This window comes from Contarinia nasturtii, unplaced genomic scaffold (genome assembly GCF_009176525.2).
Source record: "Contarinia nasturtii isolate CC-2019 unplaced genomic scaffold, AAFC_CNas_1.1 Cnas_scaffold_476, whole genome shotgun sequence".
Taxonomy (NCBI): Eukaryota; Metazoa; Arthropoda; class Insecta; order Diptera; family Cecidomyiidae; genus Contarinia; species Contarinia nasturtii.
Genome location: NW_022197829.1, coordinates 85,148 through 101,050, shown reverse-complemented (window position 1 = coordinate 101,050; position 15,903 = coordinate 85,148). Strand labels below are relative to the sequence as shown.

Here is a 15,903-nt window from a genome sequence, read left to right as displayed (position 1 = left end):
CACACACACACACACACACACACACACACACACACACACACACACACGGTTCATTTATATGGTATTGTACACCGTGATGATGTATACTTGAATCACTTTTAACAAATTGTTGGACGAGTATTAAGCGAGTACGTGATTTGATTTTTATTAGACAACATCTATTGTACGGATTAGATGTGCACCATTATTTTTTTATATGCTATTCATATTCCAACAATTTTGGAAAACATAAAATGTAATTTTCGGACGGCGTGTGAACTTTATAAATGGGTGTGAACAAATTATTATTGAAGATAACAACTCCAATTAAAAATTTAGGCCTACATTCATAAGACAAACTTTTCCATATGGTAAGCGGGAATATGAGAAGTTTTATGTAGTCTTACGTCTACTCAGTAGACTCTACTGTAATTCCCTCCTACAACCCCCCTCCACACAATACTAATTAAGGTCCTCAGAAATCCGTTCTAACCATGTTTACTCGGTATGGAAACAAGTACATGTTTTGGGCATTTGACTTCAATTCTTTTGGCCTGATAAAATACCTCTAACATATACTAGGTTTGTGAAAGAGAACAAACAAGATTCAACACGTACAAATAAAAGGTAAAGCGAAATTTATTGCCTATAGTGCGCCTTCACTCCACACGATGTATACAAACCAAAATGATTTCCACACCAAAAGAAGGATTATATCTCAAATCGAACTCAATAAATTACCGTCATTCTACATTTATTTGGGGAGACATGTGATTTTCGTCGAAAGTTTCAATTTTTTCAACTTTCATCTTGTATTAATCTCAGATTTTCATTGAAGTTAAGATAAATACAGTCGAACAATCGACACATTTTCCACAGCGCTATATTAGATACATTTTTTGTAAAAGATGAATCTTTTAAAAATGTACAAAAACCTACTCAATTTTCAATGAGAATATATTACAAATAATTAACCATTTTGAGAAGCAACTAAACATCGTTGGAGATAAAATAAAGGAGATGTCCAAAATAAATGAATGAAAATTCAGTCTTTATCCATTAATGCATTGGAATTAAAGAAAAGAAATGTTTGTCTATGCTCTGTAGAAAAAATAATTCGCATTTTCTGGGAAAGCGACATAAATTAAATGATGACTAGCTTACTTAAGCCTATTCACAATCTTAAAACCAAATGGTTCAAAATTAATGGGTTATAACATTGTATTTTGCTCTCTCTCACCCTCGCTCTCTTGCACAATTCTAATACAAGATATGCAATACGTTTGTACTATTTATTATTATTATTATAATTATAAGTAATAAATACGAGGCGAAGAGTTGGAGAATTTGTGTGTACAGCAAGTGTCCATATATTTTGAATGAGAGGGGTAGACGAAGAAAATGTAACGCAGTCGGTAGCATCGTCATCAGTCACTAATATCGTTTAAGTGATTTTAATAAACACATTTTTGTTTGCGTTGTTTTGTACATTTGTGATATGGTGTCGTTTCTGTTAGAAGTGTGTGGTGGCCACCAATGGCGCGCAGTATCATCAGCAACAGTGTCTATTCAATGAAGAAAACAAGTACCTTATTTAGAACAATTCAAACAATGGACCCCACTGTTGTGCTACATCATATTCAGATAGATTTTCCAAAATATATATAAATTATTCCAAATGAATAAAATTGCATCTTTTTCGCTTAATTTCAGCTATCAACTCTCTCTCTCTCTCTCTCTCTCTATCTGTTTCACTATCGTTCTTATTTCCCCTCCCTCATTTCTTTATATACATTTAACAAATATTTATTTAATTAGTCCGTTAAAAGACCCGTTCATCCTTTGAAATAAAAGTCGCTTTTATTGGATGTGCACAAACACGAACACAACAATGGAACACGAAAAACCAAAACAAATGGAAATGATTTTTAGTATATAATTGGAGGACAAGATTCGCTCTTGCATAAAGGCTTATAACAAAATTACGAAAACGCGATCAGCTTGTTTGGTTATTTCACATTTCAAATTCAATCTGTATCGTACACTTTCGCTATTTCCTATCCTATCTTTTACTTTCTCTTTTTCGGCTATTTTACAACAGAACTTCTTCAATTGCTCCGACTCGATATTCATGTCATTGGTAATGAGATTTTTTTTCAGCCAAATTTGTGACTTAATTTTATTTTTGGTACATTTCATATCTTCTCTCTAAGTAACGATAAACGCAGAGTTGAATGGGGTTTTTTATATGTGCGTGCCACCACTAATTCCAACCACCAAACATTGCGATTTTAGACACAAACGCATTCCATTCGTATGGTGAAATGAGAGGTTATGTTGTATTACAAATGTAATTGCGGCGTTTGACCGGAATTATACAATTTGCGTGAATGGTATTTTCTCGTATTTTAACAATTTACATACCGTTACTTTCGTTCTCGCTTTTATTCACTTTTAAAATTGTATCTTAATCTCGATGTTGGCACCATTTTAGAAATGTTTCACAGAATAAAAAGAGTCCTCCGTTTGAACATTTTCAATGGAATTTATATTAGATTTTAAGTGAATTTTTTTGAGAAAACATTGAAAATTGTTACTTTCATCAGCTGTACCGATTATATGAATTAGCAGAGAGAAAGGTATGATTTCATAATATTTTATGGTCTATATCCAGATTCTGTAACGCTATATGCTTGTAATGTTATTTTTTTCAACCAACCATTGTGAAAGAGTTATTGTTTTATGTATCGTCAAGCTTAAAAATCGTTCTCGGTTTGTTAGTTTATTTGAGACACGTATGTATAATTCAAGCAAGGTATCAGCTATCAAATTGAAATCTATTTCTTCGAATTCTTGAGCCCAATCCACAGATGTGATATTTTTCTTTTGGGAAAATTCGTCCAGGAAAATTATTTCCTTTAGAAATGAGGTTTTTCCAAAGAATTTGTAAGGCAATCTGAAAAAAACTTGATTTGTACGTTGTAACTCTAGTTAAAGTTTTATGATTTTGATTAAAGGTTGTAGCTCTTTAGATGTCCTTTCAAATTTCTTAATCAATTTCAAATAGACAATCGATTGACCACGTCTTTAATTCTCGTAATAATATTGTGTTATCATCAAAAATAAATTTATTTTGAATTTTCTCCAATTGAAATCAGTTGGCTTACGGATTTTTGAATACATTTGAAACCGAATATCCAATGGATCCCATTTTTTTCTAATTACCAGCATAACTTATTATATTTCAGCAATTTTTTAAGAACAAAATTAACCCTTGTTATAGTCATTTTTTAAATTCTATCTCTCCACTGCCTTTGATTCCAAATTAATTCTTTTTATTAAGTATTCAATAGATGCACTCAATGATACAACTTAAGAAGATTTTCTGTCATTATTGACTAATCCTTTATTTTACCATGCGTTTTTTTTTTTTGAAGATATTACTCGGCGCCAATCGCAGAAATATTTTTGCCAAATTGCTAAGAGAAAAAAATGCTCAAATTATATTGGTCCTTTGGATTAATTGATAATAATGAATATATTTTGAAGAAAAGGGCACGGAGGGTAGCAAAAAATTGCATATGCTTTAAATTTTCTTCGATACAGACTTTTTTTTCGACTCTCTTGATTCGTCAAAAATATATGTATTAAACCATTGTCAATGAGCATACCCAAAAATAACCGTCAATTATGAAAGCGCGACGTCATCGCTACTAAAACACGGTTACCACATCGCAAACCATATCGCTGTTATTTTTATTTAAATAAACTCCAGACCAACAAACTTCTGCATCTACCTTTACTTGGCCACTTCCAGATTTAAAAAAAGCATGATTATTTATGATTGTTTAGCCCTTGTTATACGGTTTAAATTTTTGTTCATGTTGATTTTTTCATCTCGATCTCTTTTTTCTCGGCACTCCTTTGTAAAGAACTGTATAACAAACAATAATTCGTTTTATTTATAATCCTTCTTTAATAAAAAATCAGCAACCTTAAAAAATCTATTGCGTATATCCCCCTTCTTCGCATTCTCTTTGAATAGAAAAAGTCGAATGGTAACAACAAAATCTCAACAATGAATACATTTTTAAGTGCAATCGCTTCATTTTATGTTTCGCTCTTATTTGGAATTTGATAGCTAATTGGAATTTTTTTACTCAAGTTCAATATACGATAAAAAGAAAAATACAGGATTACACAACAAAAAGCTGAAGTAAAAAATCCCACGCTTTCTTCACCTCGCGATAAGCTGAAGAACAGTCGCTAAAATACAAAATCAATAGAATATTTGACATCAGATGATTCTTTCTATGAATCCCCATTCTCATCATTATTTTGGATTTTCTTCTTGTCAATTCATAACTTAAAGTTGACACTGGCATTCGACGCAATGAGACTGGAAAATACAAGTAAAAAACATACGAAGGCCAAAATATGAATTTAAAACATGTAAGTTTGATGAGTATTGGCAATTATGATGTTTTACTAGATATAGCCGAGAGTCATTATCATTCTCAATCATTCATATGTCGTTGGAAATACGCATATGTAAACGAAAAAAATAAATGTGAATGCGATGTAAAAATCAAGAAAAGAGAAAAACCAACAAAAATTACTCGAATAAATCTGATAGCAACACAAATGAAAAATACAGTGTGCACCATACACACCGTCGACAATTTTTTACATAGCTTGAATGCACGCCTTTTGAGCAGTATATTTGAGGGGTGGTTTCACGCTATTTTATTTTCCCACTTGATTTGCTGTGTTGGTCGCCGGATATAGCTAAAGCATTGCTGTTTGAAGCAACGTAAAAAAAATCTGTACCATTTGTTTCTTATTTTTCTTAGGTTTCATTGTTGTTCGTATTTTTTGTGTTCTGGTTTTTTAATCTCTGAACCGCTGACAAGATTAGATTACACTTGTTTCATTCAAAGAATTTATTCTATTAATGTCAATGTTGGTTTGGGATCTATTTCACATTTTTTGAATACGTATTTAAATATTACATTCTAATATATGCCACGCTCTTGGCCCCTGTTCAGTTGTTAGCTCTTTGGGTTCGTTTTCATCCAAGCGAATCTACTCTTTCTTTTAGAGAAAATAAAATTAAATAAAAATTCGACCGACGAGTTGTTTATATGGATTTCATAAACTGAGCAAATAATTATACATTTTACGTGAGTGCTTGCGATTGTGTCCTTTGATTAAATCAAAGACTTTCACTTGTTTGATTTGCATTTGAATTTTTTATTTGTCTAAAGCAGGACATTTCAGTACAAATTTTTATGGTGTGGGATTCATATCGTTATTTTTTGATTGATCTATGAATGAAATTAATTCATTACGATTCAAATAGAACACGTAATATGAAACGAATTTTATGTACAGTGTCCTTGAAAGACAACACTCAAACATCAAAACCGCACCCATCTTTTTTTCTGCGTAATATATACATGTTTAGCAAATATGTCAAATTATTTTGTATTGAATTGATGATAACTGTATGGATCGACACATTATGTAAATAGTAAAAATATTCGAACGCTGTATAACTGTTACTTGTAGCACATGAAAGGTAGAGAGTAAAACTCTTGTGTAAACTCTTGTGTAAACTTGTCGAAGAATAAACAACTCAAAAAAAGAGTGTATCGAAAACCAAAAACAAACTTTTGCGTTAGATACCTGCTGGTTTTGGCAATATTCGATCAGGTAGCAATGAACGTTGGCAAATTTCTTAAGTCAAACTTTGGAGTTTGAAGAGAGTGTGAGGGATAGAATTGGATACCCAACGAACAAATATGTAACGTTTTTAGGACATTTTAACGTTAAAAAATGTAACGCTTTAACCCATTTTTGTGGCAATTTTCGTGTCAAATGGAAGGTAGAATATAGGCATAATGTGAACCACTTTTTCGGCTTTTTCGTGTTGCGATACACAACAACATCTTCTGTGTGTTTCGATTGTTTCTCTTTTTGTTATTATATTCTAAGAAACTGTAGCGGCAATACAATGTAAACAAATGTAAATAACATAAACTCGTTGAGTTCATAATATCGTATTAATACGATTGATTTTAAGCAAATGAAATTTGAAAAACAAACCGGAAAAAAAAGAGGATGAAAATACAAATCTTACTCTCTTCTCTCTGTGTGTGTTTCGATTGTGCATGAATAAAAAAAAACATTGCGTAGGAATTTCAAGTGACTGTGAAATACATTTATAAATGTACCTTTTTTTAGATTTGTTTGATTTGATTTTAGTTTCAGAAACATTTTTTTATTTTTTTTATTTTTTTTATTTCATAATTCAAATTCGAAATTCGAAATGTTTGAATGTGTACGACATTTGACAGTTGGTAGCTGTGTGTATTGGTGTGTATCATATCGAAGCCGATTTTTGTGATTACATTCAAAATGTGCTTCGTAAACATTGCATCGTATCAATTAATTTCTTTGAACTAAATAGGGATTTTTTCGCATCAAAATATTTTGAAGTTATTGTTAAGAATAAGGTAAGTAATTATGGTTAAGTTGCCATTGTGTTGAAAAAAAAAAAAAAAAAAACAAAATTCAGTGATTAATAAATGGAATTCTTGTACATGAGATTCATTTTTTGTTTATCGTCATTTTAGCAACGGTTTGGTGTGTTTGGAACGTAACTGTAGAAGTCACTCGATGTCAAATGGAAAGATTCACAGTCCGTTTTGTGACAGTCTTTGTTTTCATTTCAAAATAAAAAAAAACATTTTCATCGTTTTAATCAGGACACAGCGTTATATAGTATAAGAAGTTATTGATTTGAATTGTGATATGAGTGTGTTCTCATTTTTTGTTTGTAACAAATTGTGCTTTGCTTGTAAAAGGAATTCTTGAGAATTATGTGTGAGTGTTTATATTAGAGTATGAAACATTTTGTTTGTCGTCATTTTTGGCTAACAATTGTTCCAATGATTTTGTTTGTTCGATGTTAAACGGATAAATTCACTGTTGGTTTTGAGATTGTCTCTGTTGTTATTTCAAAATAAGAAAGCATTCATAAAATTGACGGTGAATATTCCAACAAAATTTTCATCTGCGGAATATTGGAAAACATTTCATCATTTGAATCAGAATACAGAGTGACATCGTTGAGGTAAGAAGTGATTAATTTGAATTGTGATATAAGTGATTGTCATTTAAATTGTGATCTCATTTTATTCGTAATCTATGCTTTTTTTGTTGCATTTTTTTTTCTAAATTTGTGTCTATTTTTTATTTTCGAATAATTTGATCAGTTTTTTGAGAATGAACAGAAAAAGACATGGATGACGGCGAGCTCGATGATAATCAACCAGAAGAAAGCAAATACGTTGTAATAAAATGTGGACTTCAAACAATCCTGCGACAACAACATGAACGGATTGAAAGAGTTGGAGAAGTTGTGACCAAAATGCTATTCGAGCGCAGTGTTCAAATGACAGAAGTGGCAGCATTGGCATCACTTTCTATTCTTTTTATTTTGAATGAAGCACTTGATAATGACGATCGTGCATTTTTTTTGAAACCACATCCAAGCCTGTTCATTGCCGATTGTTTCAGAGCGGTATTAAACCAACACGTTAACAATATCAATAGTCAATATCGGATATTGCCCGAGTTTCGTTTCATGGTAGAAAGAAACAGTGAAGAACAGTTCCGATGGCCAGATGATGAAAAGTTGGGAAATGGTTTGAGATATTTTTATAAACAATATATCACAAACATTCAAACCAATACCAACACATGGTGTGAAAAACGACTTGAGAATTTTTTTCGAATGCGTTGTTGGTATCGCAATCGATTCCACAATGGCTCAAGATTTGATAACATCGACATCAGAAATGCCAAAGAGTTTTCATATCGATTTAAGAATTTAACAAATGGTAATAATGTGGATCCACAACGCGTTGAAAAATTCAATATTTTAATGAGAGATTTGACTGAAATTGGATGGTCGGGAACAGTGAGTATGAAATTTTTCGCAAAATATCGTTGGTTTGAATCACTGTGGTTGTTCGGTCAAATGCAACGGCAAATAGAAGTGTATCACAGTCATGCCGAACAATGGTATACCATTCATGAAATGTTTCGCAACAATCCGAACTTTCAAGAGCCAACAATCAATCGACCACCAAAAATAAGCAGTTTTGCTCTTATACCATTATGCGACTACCATTTGAAAAACGTGCGATTGGACATTACGGACTTGTATAATAAAATTGTAAACGAACTTGATTTGGTGCCTTCTTTTCTCAATACGCAGACCAACCGGATGAATAAGAGAAATTTAAAGTACTACACCCAAACTGATCGATCAGGTCTATGGAATATGTTGTTCGATGTCGGTAAAATAAATAAATTGGGCAAATCGAAACCATTCCATCATCAGATTTTGACCGATAGTGTTTCAATATCCATAATGTACAAGAAACCACAGCGACAACAACGACCACAGCGACAACAACGACCACAGCAAACAACCCAAGCGAATCGGGGGCCGGAAAAACTCATTGGCAAGAAATACATCATTGGAATCGATCCGAATGAAAAATCGTGGTTAACTGTAGTGCGTCGCAACATTCAAAAAACACCTGATGAGCCGGCTGTTGAGGTAAGATATTTTGAAATGTAATTTGAAATGGTTTTGAATAGAAACTCATAGTTTTTTGTATCATTTTGCATTTTGAAGGAAAACATTATAATACCAAACCAGCGTTTTCATTGGGAAACTCAGCAGAAAAAACGAGACAAAGAAGCGAAAAAGTTGGCTGGATGGTTTGATATCGAAGAGAAGGAACATCTCAAAACCTACCCATATCGTCCACCATCACCACGTAATTCAACATGGAAATCATACATTGAATATCGCATTAAAATGTTACGAAAAGGAATGGCAGCTTATGCGACGCGTGAATATGCACGACTGGATTTAGACCATCACATTCGCTCGACCAGAGTAAATGATCAAATCGCCGTGCGTGTGACAAACAACAAACCGTCGTTGGTTCAATTTGGTGCTTGGGCGATGAAACCCGATCGACCGTTTGGAATAAAAAAGCGTAAAAGATGTCCGGGATCGCGTAAGTTTCGTGTGAGCATTAAGAAACTTGGACATTCAGAAGTTGAAATGCAAGATGAATGGGGAACATCACAAACATGCGCGAATTGTCAGGAACGTTTTCCAAGGCACACAAAAGATGATCGATTTAAAGTGTGCTACGATTGTAGAGCGAAAAAGATTGATGGCCTGCCAGATTCAGTCGCTGGACTGCCAGATATCATTGTGTCAACGGTCAACAGACGTGTTTTGAGAAGAAAACGTGCAATTATTAAGCGACAAATTATCGATGGCAATCGTGAGGCTGTGAACGAAAAAATTCGGACTGGGCGTTTAATGTCAAAGGTTAAAGTTACCTACAAAAATTGGCCATTAAATGTTGATGATGATGATGTTGTTCCACAAACAGTTACTTGGCACCGAGATATTGTTGCAGCAAAATGCATTATGCTCAAAGGTATGAATCAATTGGAAACAGAATATTCATTATTTAATGTATTTGCTTTAAATTACATAGGACTTTGCCGGATCTTTGATGTACCATTGCCAGTTTCATTGTTAAGACCGCCGGACTACAACAACAATGTCAACTAACAAACATCATCAATTAATCATACATTCAAAAAATTACATAAAATAAAATATTTTAACTATTATAGTTAGCGTAGCTAGACATGAACAGACTATATAAAGTCTTGTGGTCTAGTTGTACAATAGTACAACATTGTACGGAGGGGGAGTGCCCGTAGGTGAGTAAAGTTTTTAATTTAAAAAAAGTATTTTATACCCAGTTCAACTGATATTAATGGTTGTCTTTCCCTTTTTCCATGTTAGATATGCATTTCAAACACATTTTAAATACGTGTATGCTCATGCTCAATTGCTCATTCGCTTATACATTTAAAAACAAACCTTGTGTATCGGGTGGAAAAGTTTTTACATTTTCTTGCTAAGAAATTCTTAGTATGCCATTTGTACGCCAAAAATGTGAAATTTATGCATAAGATAAAAGATAAAAAAATGTATCATTCTTTTCCCTCTATATGTATGAAAACGGTTTGGACCGTATTTCACACTAATTTGTAATAAAAAAAAAGTCGCCTCGTTTTCGACATTTACCACAACTGATTTACAAATATTCGATATATAGAACGTTATCAAATACTCACACATATGGTCGCATATGTTTCATACGTTAAGAATGCTTAATTTTATTTGCACTGACAAATCTCTTTCGTTCTCTCTTATGATAATGATGTCTTTTTGTTCATTTTATTGTAGTTGAGCTACTAAATGTATTCGGCCACGTGCAATACACGCAAACGCTATCGATTTGTGTTCAACAAACGGTTGCGCTTTGGCCACAGCATTTTGTACGCGGGTGTTTTCTATAAATAATAAATTGACTTTGCATATATAATTAGATATGCATGTATCTCTGTACATCATATACGGGGTCTCTCATACATTCGTTCTATGAACAAATATATTCCGCAGCATTTAAGCATCTATATGACATATTGAGCCACGTAAAGGGAAGAATACAAAAATAAAAAATAAAAGGAAAGGAACATTGTTTTCTACACAACAACAACATTATTTCTTAGTATATTTATTCTTAAATCTGCATAAATCGCCTCCAAATATCTTTGCCGTAATGAGAGACACTATCCATCGTTCGGTTGCAAGGTTCTTGAACAAAATAGAATCTTGCAAGGCTTGCAACCGAAAACTGGATGCCCACTGCGAACCGAATCTGGTAGTAATAGTTTGAAATAGTTGAAAAATCATCTTGATATGTTGTTAAGCGTTGCCAAATGAAATGTTTAAGTATTATTTTCTCCTTGTATATATTTTCCTCATAGAAAAGTATATCTTCCCATATATTTTTTCGATCCATTACGAACACGACGATTTCATACGGACTTTTTCGATATGCAAATGAATTTCCAACGTATTCTTTCCGCTCGTTTGTGCTTGTTGTCGATGATACATCTTTTTTATTATCACAAAATTTGCATATAATTGATATAAACAGCGCACGCATCTTCTGTATATAAAATACACAGTTATACAGGATTGTTGGCAATTTTTGCGTTTCCGTAGTAAAAAACACATTTTTTTCTCTTTTTGGAACGTTATCATTGAATACAAAACAGATAAGGTGAATAAAAAAATAAAATGAAAAGCGTTGAAACGATGAAATTGAAACCGAATGACACCAAAAATGTCATGACGGTATCAAATAGCCAAAGCATTTGAAAAGCATCATCTATTTTTTTTGCTTCATTTCCAGCTATAATTGCATGCTTTTTATAAAGAAAGAGATAGGGGAGCAGAAAAAAAAGATAATGTTTTATTATAAGTCACAATTATGAAGATAACAACATGGTATTTCAAACTTTTTATTATGTAAGAAAATTCATAGATTTGTCTGTATTAATTCCATGAACATTCAATTCTTTGTGGGATAAATACCAAATAAGAAATTGACAATATATGTGTTAAAAATGTCAAGAGCAATTTTGAAATGTTTCATATTTGCGTTTTACTAAAACCGATTAAAATTTGTTTATTTTTATCGAAAGTTCGAAATATATTCAAAACTTCTTCAGGCAATCTATACCCAATGGAAGGTGTAATATATTTCTTAAATTTTTTTATGTTTTTCAATATGATAAAAAAAATGTTTACAATCGTTTTTTCAGCAGTCATACGGGAAAATAAATCAAACCGGCCTATGCGGTGCATCCATAGTAAAAATCAAGATCGCGATAGTAAGCCTTAAAACTTAATGTGGATAAATCGTCAATCGGTTTTGTATCTTTGAATTCAAGTAATGGCTTCCATTTATTTGCTTCTGTCCAGACTCGCATGACACCATCTGTGGTTAACTCCACGACTACTTTAATCGGTTTTAATTCATTCAATACATTAAATTCATTAACTTTAGCCACAACATCACCATTTTTCCGAATCAAGTGTTTCGAATCACTCCAACCACCGATAACTATGTGTGTGTGTGTATATAAAAAAAGAAATATTTTAAAAAATTGAAAAAAAGTCTTATTTTTCTGCAGAAAAGAATTCAGAACTCATTTTGTGTATGGTTTTTGATTTTCAATTCAATTCTGCATTTTCCTCACAACATTAAAATGGCAAAAATAAAAATAAAAATCCACCTATTTCATATCCATCCTTTGGATCTAAACTGTTGCCAGTTGTGAGAAGAATTTGAGCGTCACGAACACCTTTTACAAACAATGACAACTGAAAACGAAATCCATCAGCCAGGCTATTTTTAATTGAGTCCAATTTTATTGCGGTTGTGTAAACATCCTCCCATGCATATGTATGTTTACCTAGGGTAAATAATGGAAAAATAATCGAAAGAATGGATAGCATTTCTTCAGTAATGGAATTAATAGAAAAATAAGATGTATGTTTACATTTCTTCGCCAAAATATCTTCATTTTCAATTGGGTCGGTGATCAACAAAGCATGCGGTGCAGGCGGTGGTGAAAGTGATGCGGATGCCTTTTCATCATCACAATTATAAAAATATAGCACACGTGCACCATCATTTGACGCAAAGCTTACATATTTAACATCGACCGGATGCTTATCGTGGGCTTTTACAACTGGTTTATACTGAAATTCGCCTACGAATACCTCTATTTGGCCATCTAAAATTTATATCGAATTCAGAAAATGTATTGAGATATTTTCATCTGTATTTTCATATAAGCTCCAATTATTTTTAATCTATTTTATTCACTTCACTATGTAGATTGTAGATAAAAAGAAATAAGATATGAAAATTGGAGCGATTTTACTGTAAAAATATGAAATTTTAGGAAACTTATAATGAGACTGTTGTCATATACTAAATGAATAAAGAAAAAAAATAACACACCTTTGGTCATTTGAATTAAAACACGGGTTTGTGTTTCTTCCGATATTAAATCCTTCAGTTGAATCTTTTCGAATAGGTCATCACCTTCAACTGTTTTGCGAATAACTTGCTGTGCCCCATATCCGCCAATTACTGCAATAGATACTCATTAAAACTTGAATATCATTTATCAAGAAAAAATGAACTTACCAATTTTATAGGCCGCTTCTTTTTCAATGTTTGGATTTTCACTGTTCGAAAGCAAAACATTCACTTCCTTTTCGCCGTAAACAAAGAAATTCAATTTGAACAAATATCCTTCAGCTTGGCTATTTTTGAAGCTCTTCAATTCATGGAATTTATTATATTCCAATTCCCAGGTTTCTTCCGTTTGACATTTTTCAACCAAAGCTTAAATGGATATTTTAAATGAGTTTACATTAGATGTTTGAAAAAATAGATAGAGATATATTCTTACTATCTAGCGAAACTAAAGCCAAATTAGTAGACGTTGTTGTGACTGCGACTGGTTTTTGGTTACTAGTGTCAATGGTGGTTTTATCTGAGATGCAGTTGTACAAAAATTCGTTTGAAGCGCCTTGATAACTCGCAAAACTTATGTATTTAACTGGCAAAACGAATGGATCGAAAGCTTCAATTACTGGTTCTGGTTTATTTTCTATGTAAACCTTGATATGACCATCTATAAAAACATATATATTTGCAATAATTAAAAACTAAAGAATCGACAAAAACTGTCAGAAAATGTGGCAAAGTGTCACCTACTGTTTGAAATTTCAATCATCACTTTCAATGGACGTAACACCGGTATAACTTCTGAAAAACTGAGCTCTTTTAACGTGTAGCGTTGTATGCGCTTTCGGATTATAATACGTTTATTATCATAGCCACCGAATACTGAAAATATATTTAAGTGTTATAAATTTCAGTTTTTTTAATGGATTCGGACTTTTCGCACTTTTAACCTAAACTGACGAAAAAATCACAAATTCACAGATAATAAAAATTCGTGAGTTGATTAACAAAAAAAAATGGTGTTTCATTTAGAAATCTAGCCAAAGGTTAAAGAAAGCAAGAATTTCGACCTTAAAAAGACTTACAAAATTCGTAAACAAAATCTTTATCACGGTTTGGTTTGTTAGTCGATGATAAAATTATGTGAGCATCTCGCGGTCCAATCAAGTATACTGAAACTCGTGTACAATTATCAATCGATTCCGGAACTTTAATGTCTGCGCTAAGTTCAACAAAATGTGTGTAATTGTAATCGTCAGTTTTGTAATAGTCACATTCGGTGAGCCCTATGAAAATATAGAAAATGAAAAAAAATACATGATAAGAAATGTTTTGCATTAAAAATAATAAAATTGAACTTTTTCGCCAATTTCACTTTTTTACAACATGGTTAACTCAATCCAAAATATCTGCAAATTGTATAGACAAAACAATCCTTGAATAACGGATTAACGATAACTACCGCACCAAACAAGAGAAGATATTGAATGCAACATATACGATTCACAATATAATAATAGTTCGTGACATAGAGTCTGGATTATCCAACCAATAACCACCACAAATACGTTATTATTAAATGAAAACAAATGTTGTTAATTAAAAATATTATCTATTGATCCTATCCTGTTGGTGTTGTTTGTATGGTATTTTTCAAGTTTAAATAAATTTTAATTGTTATGAGTTGTGACGTTTTCGATTTTCGAAAAACAGGTTTCCCAATCAAATAGTTTTTTTCAAGACCGGTGCACAAGATAAATATAGAAGAAATCTCCTTCATTATTGGCGTCGTATCTTGATTGGTTGTGTAGAAGGTGCTGACTCAAATATTTCCCCATCCATAATTTGAGTTTTTAAAGTGAGATAACACACAAATTTCAAATCATGACATCGGCCAGAAAAAATTATAAGATAGAAACAAAATCTAACAGCCCTAACGCCATTTGTCCACACACGCAAACGATGCTTGGGAATGAGTTTATTTTGATGAATTTTATTGCAAAATAAAAAAATAGACACGACACGAATGAATAAATTTTTTAATACATGCAAATTACTTGAGATTCTACTAACTAGAATATATTGAAGCACGTTCACGAAATTCTCTGTTCTGTTTGGCATTAATACCAATAGCCAAAATTACGATGCACATAAACCACTTCATTGTTGCCATTTCTTCTATTAAGAGCTAAACAAAAAACAAATGTTAAACCGTTCTCGAACCGGTCACTCTCAGCACTGACCATCACGACTCTCATTGCATCATGCTTATATAAAATCAGTGTCGGTTGCCTCTGTTTACAAAGAGACGAATACATACGAGCTTTGTAATTGACACACAAAAAAGGCATTTTGGAATTCCCGTAGTCAATCGCGATTAGCGTTAATAACAATGAATAACAAATTATACAAACGTAAGCCATGTTAAATTGTTTTTAGAATTAATCACTAAAAAGTTTATGCCGATTGTAGTCTTAAACCATGTTTTTTAAATCTCTTTCTTTATCTCTATTTTGCAAAAGCAACAAATATGATATTGTTTGTCATTTTTTCAGAACAAATAAAAAATTCAAAATTTGAAATAACATCATCGAAACTGATTATGAATTTAAAAAAAAATACGCCAAACTGGTTCTTTTAACCGTTGTCTATTGCCTTAGTAATTCTTTTGGCTGCGTAATACAACATGACAATTTTTTTAAATGAATGGCTGTTAAGCGTTTACCAGACCAATACAAAAAAGCGTTCATTTTAGACGATATAGTGACAATTCATCATTTGCATTGTTTCCGATATTTTAGTTAATATTTTTGTTCTCTGTGAATTAATCTAGCGTTGTGAAATGGGTCGTTCAATTCAAATGATTTTATCAAATAGTTCAATGATTGTGGCCGTGGTTTGAATTAAATAC

General features: G+C 32.2%; 2 protein-coding genes across 3 annotated transcripts; one reads left to right on the top strand and one right to left on the bottom strand.

The window, feature by feature from the left end:
* The first annotated feature begins 7,303 nt into the window (after positions 1 to 7,303).
* Positions 7,304 to 9,854, top strand: LOC116338989. Of its 2 annotated transcripts, XM_031764589.1 has the most exons (3): positions 7,304 to 8,614; positions 8,693 to 9,518; positions 9,579 to 9,852. In XM_031764589.1, exons 1-3 carry the CDS (start codon positions 7,415 to 7,417, stop codon positions 9,653 to 9,655), a joined length of 2,103 nt encoding a protein of 700 aa, XP_031620449.1. In that variant the 5' UTR covers positions 7,304 to 7,414; the 3' UTR covers positions 9,656 to 9,852. The 2 variants fall into 2 exon arrangements, with proteins under 2 accessions (XP_031620449.1, XP_031620448.1); XM_031764588.1 differs by having other exon boundaries at positions 8,693 to 9,854.
* Positions 9,855 to 11,601: 1,747 nt separating this feature from the next.
* LOC116338976 lies at positions 11,602 to 15,251 on the bottom strand. The gene is made up of 9 exons (XM_031764573.1): positions 15,066 to 15,251; positions 14,078 to 14,278; positions 13,743 to 13,874; positions 13,435 to 13,659; positions 13,167 to 13,367; positions 12,978 to 13,109; positions 12,511 to 12,747; positions 12,244 to 12,423; positions 11,602 to 12,071 (listed from the first exon to the last, which is right to left on the bottom strand). The coding sequence occupies exons 1-9, from the start codon at positions 15,163 to 15,165 to the stop codon at positions 11,800 to 11,802; spliced, it is 1,680 nt and encodes a 559-aa protein (XP_031620433.1). The 5' UTR covers positions 15,166 to 15,251; the 3' UTR covers positions 11,602 to 11,799.
* Between the last annotated feature and the right edge of the window lie 652 nt (positions 15,252 to 15,903).

Bases quoted from the DNA above. Each gene is read 5' to 3' on its own strand.
- LOC116338989 (XM_031764588.1), top strand. From the start codon at position 7,415: ATGCTATTCGAGCGCAGTGTTCAAATGACAGAAGTGGCAGCATTGGCA. The intron at 8,615-8,692 runs GTAAGATATTTT...TGCATTTTGAAG, and splicing joins CTGATGAGCCGGCTGTTGAG to GAAAACATTATAATACCAAA.
- LOC116338976 (XM_031764573.1), bottom strand. From the start codon at position 15,165: ATGGCAACAATGAAGTGGTTTATGTGCATCGTAATTTTGGCTATTGGT. The intron at 13,368-13,434 runs GTAAGAATATAT...TATCCATTTAAG, and splicing joins GGCTTTAGTTTCGCTAGATA to CTTTGGTTGAAAAATGTCAA. The intron at 12,424-12,510 runs GTAAACATACAT...TATTTACCCTAG, and splicing joins AGATATTTTGGCGAAGAAAT to GTAAACATACATATGCATGG.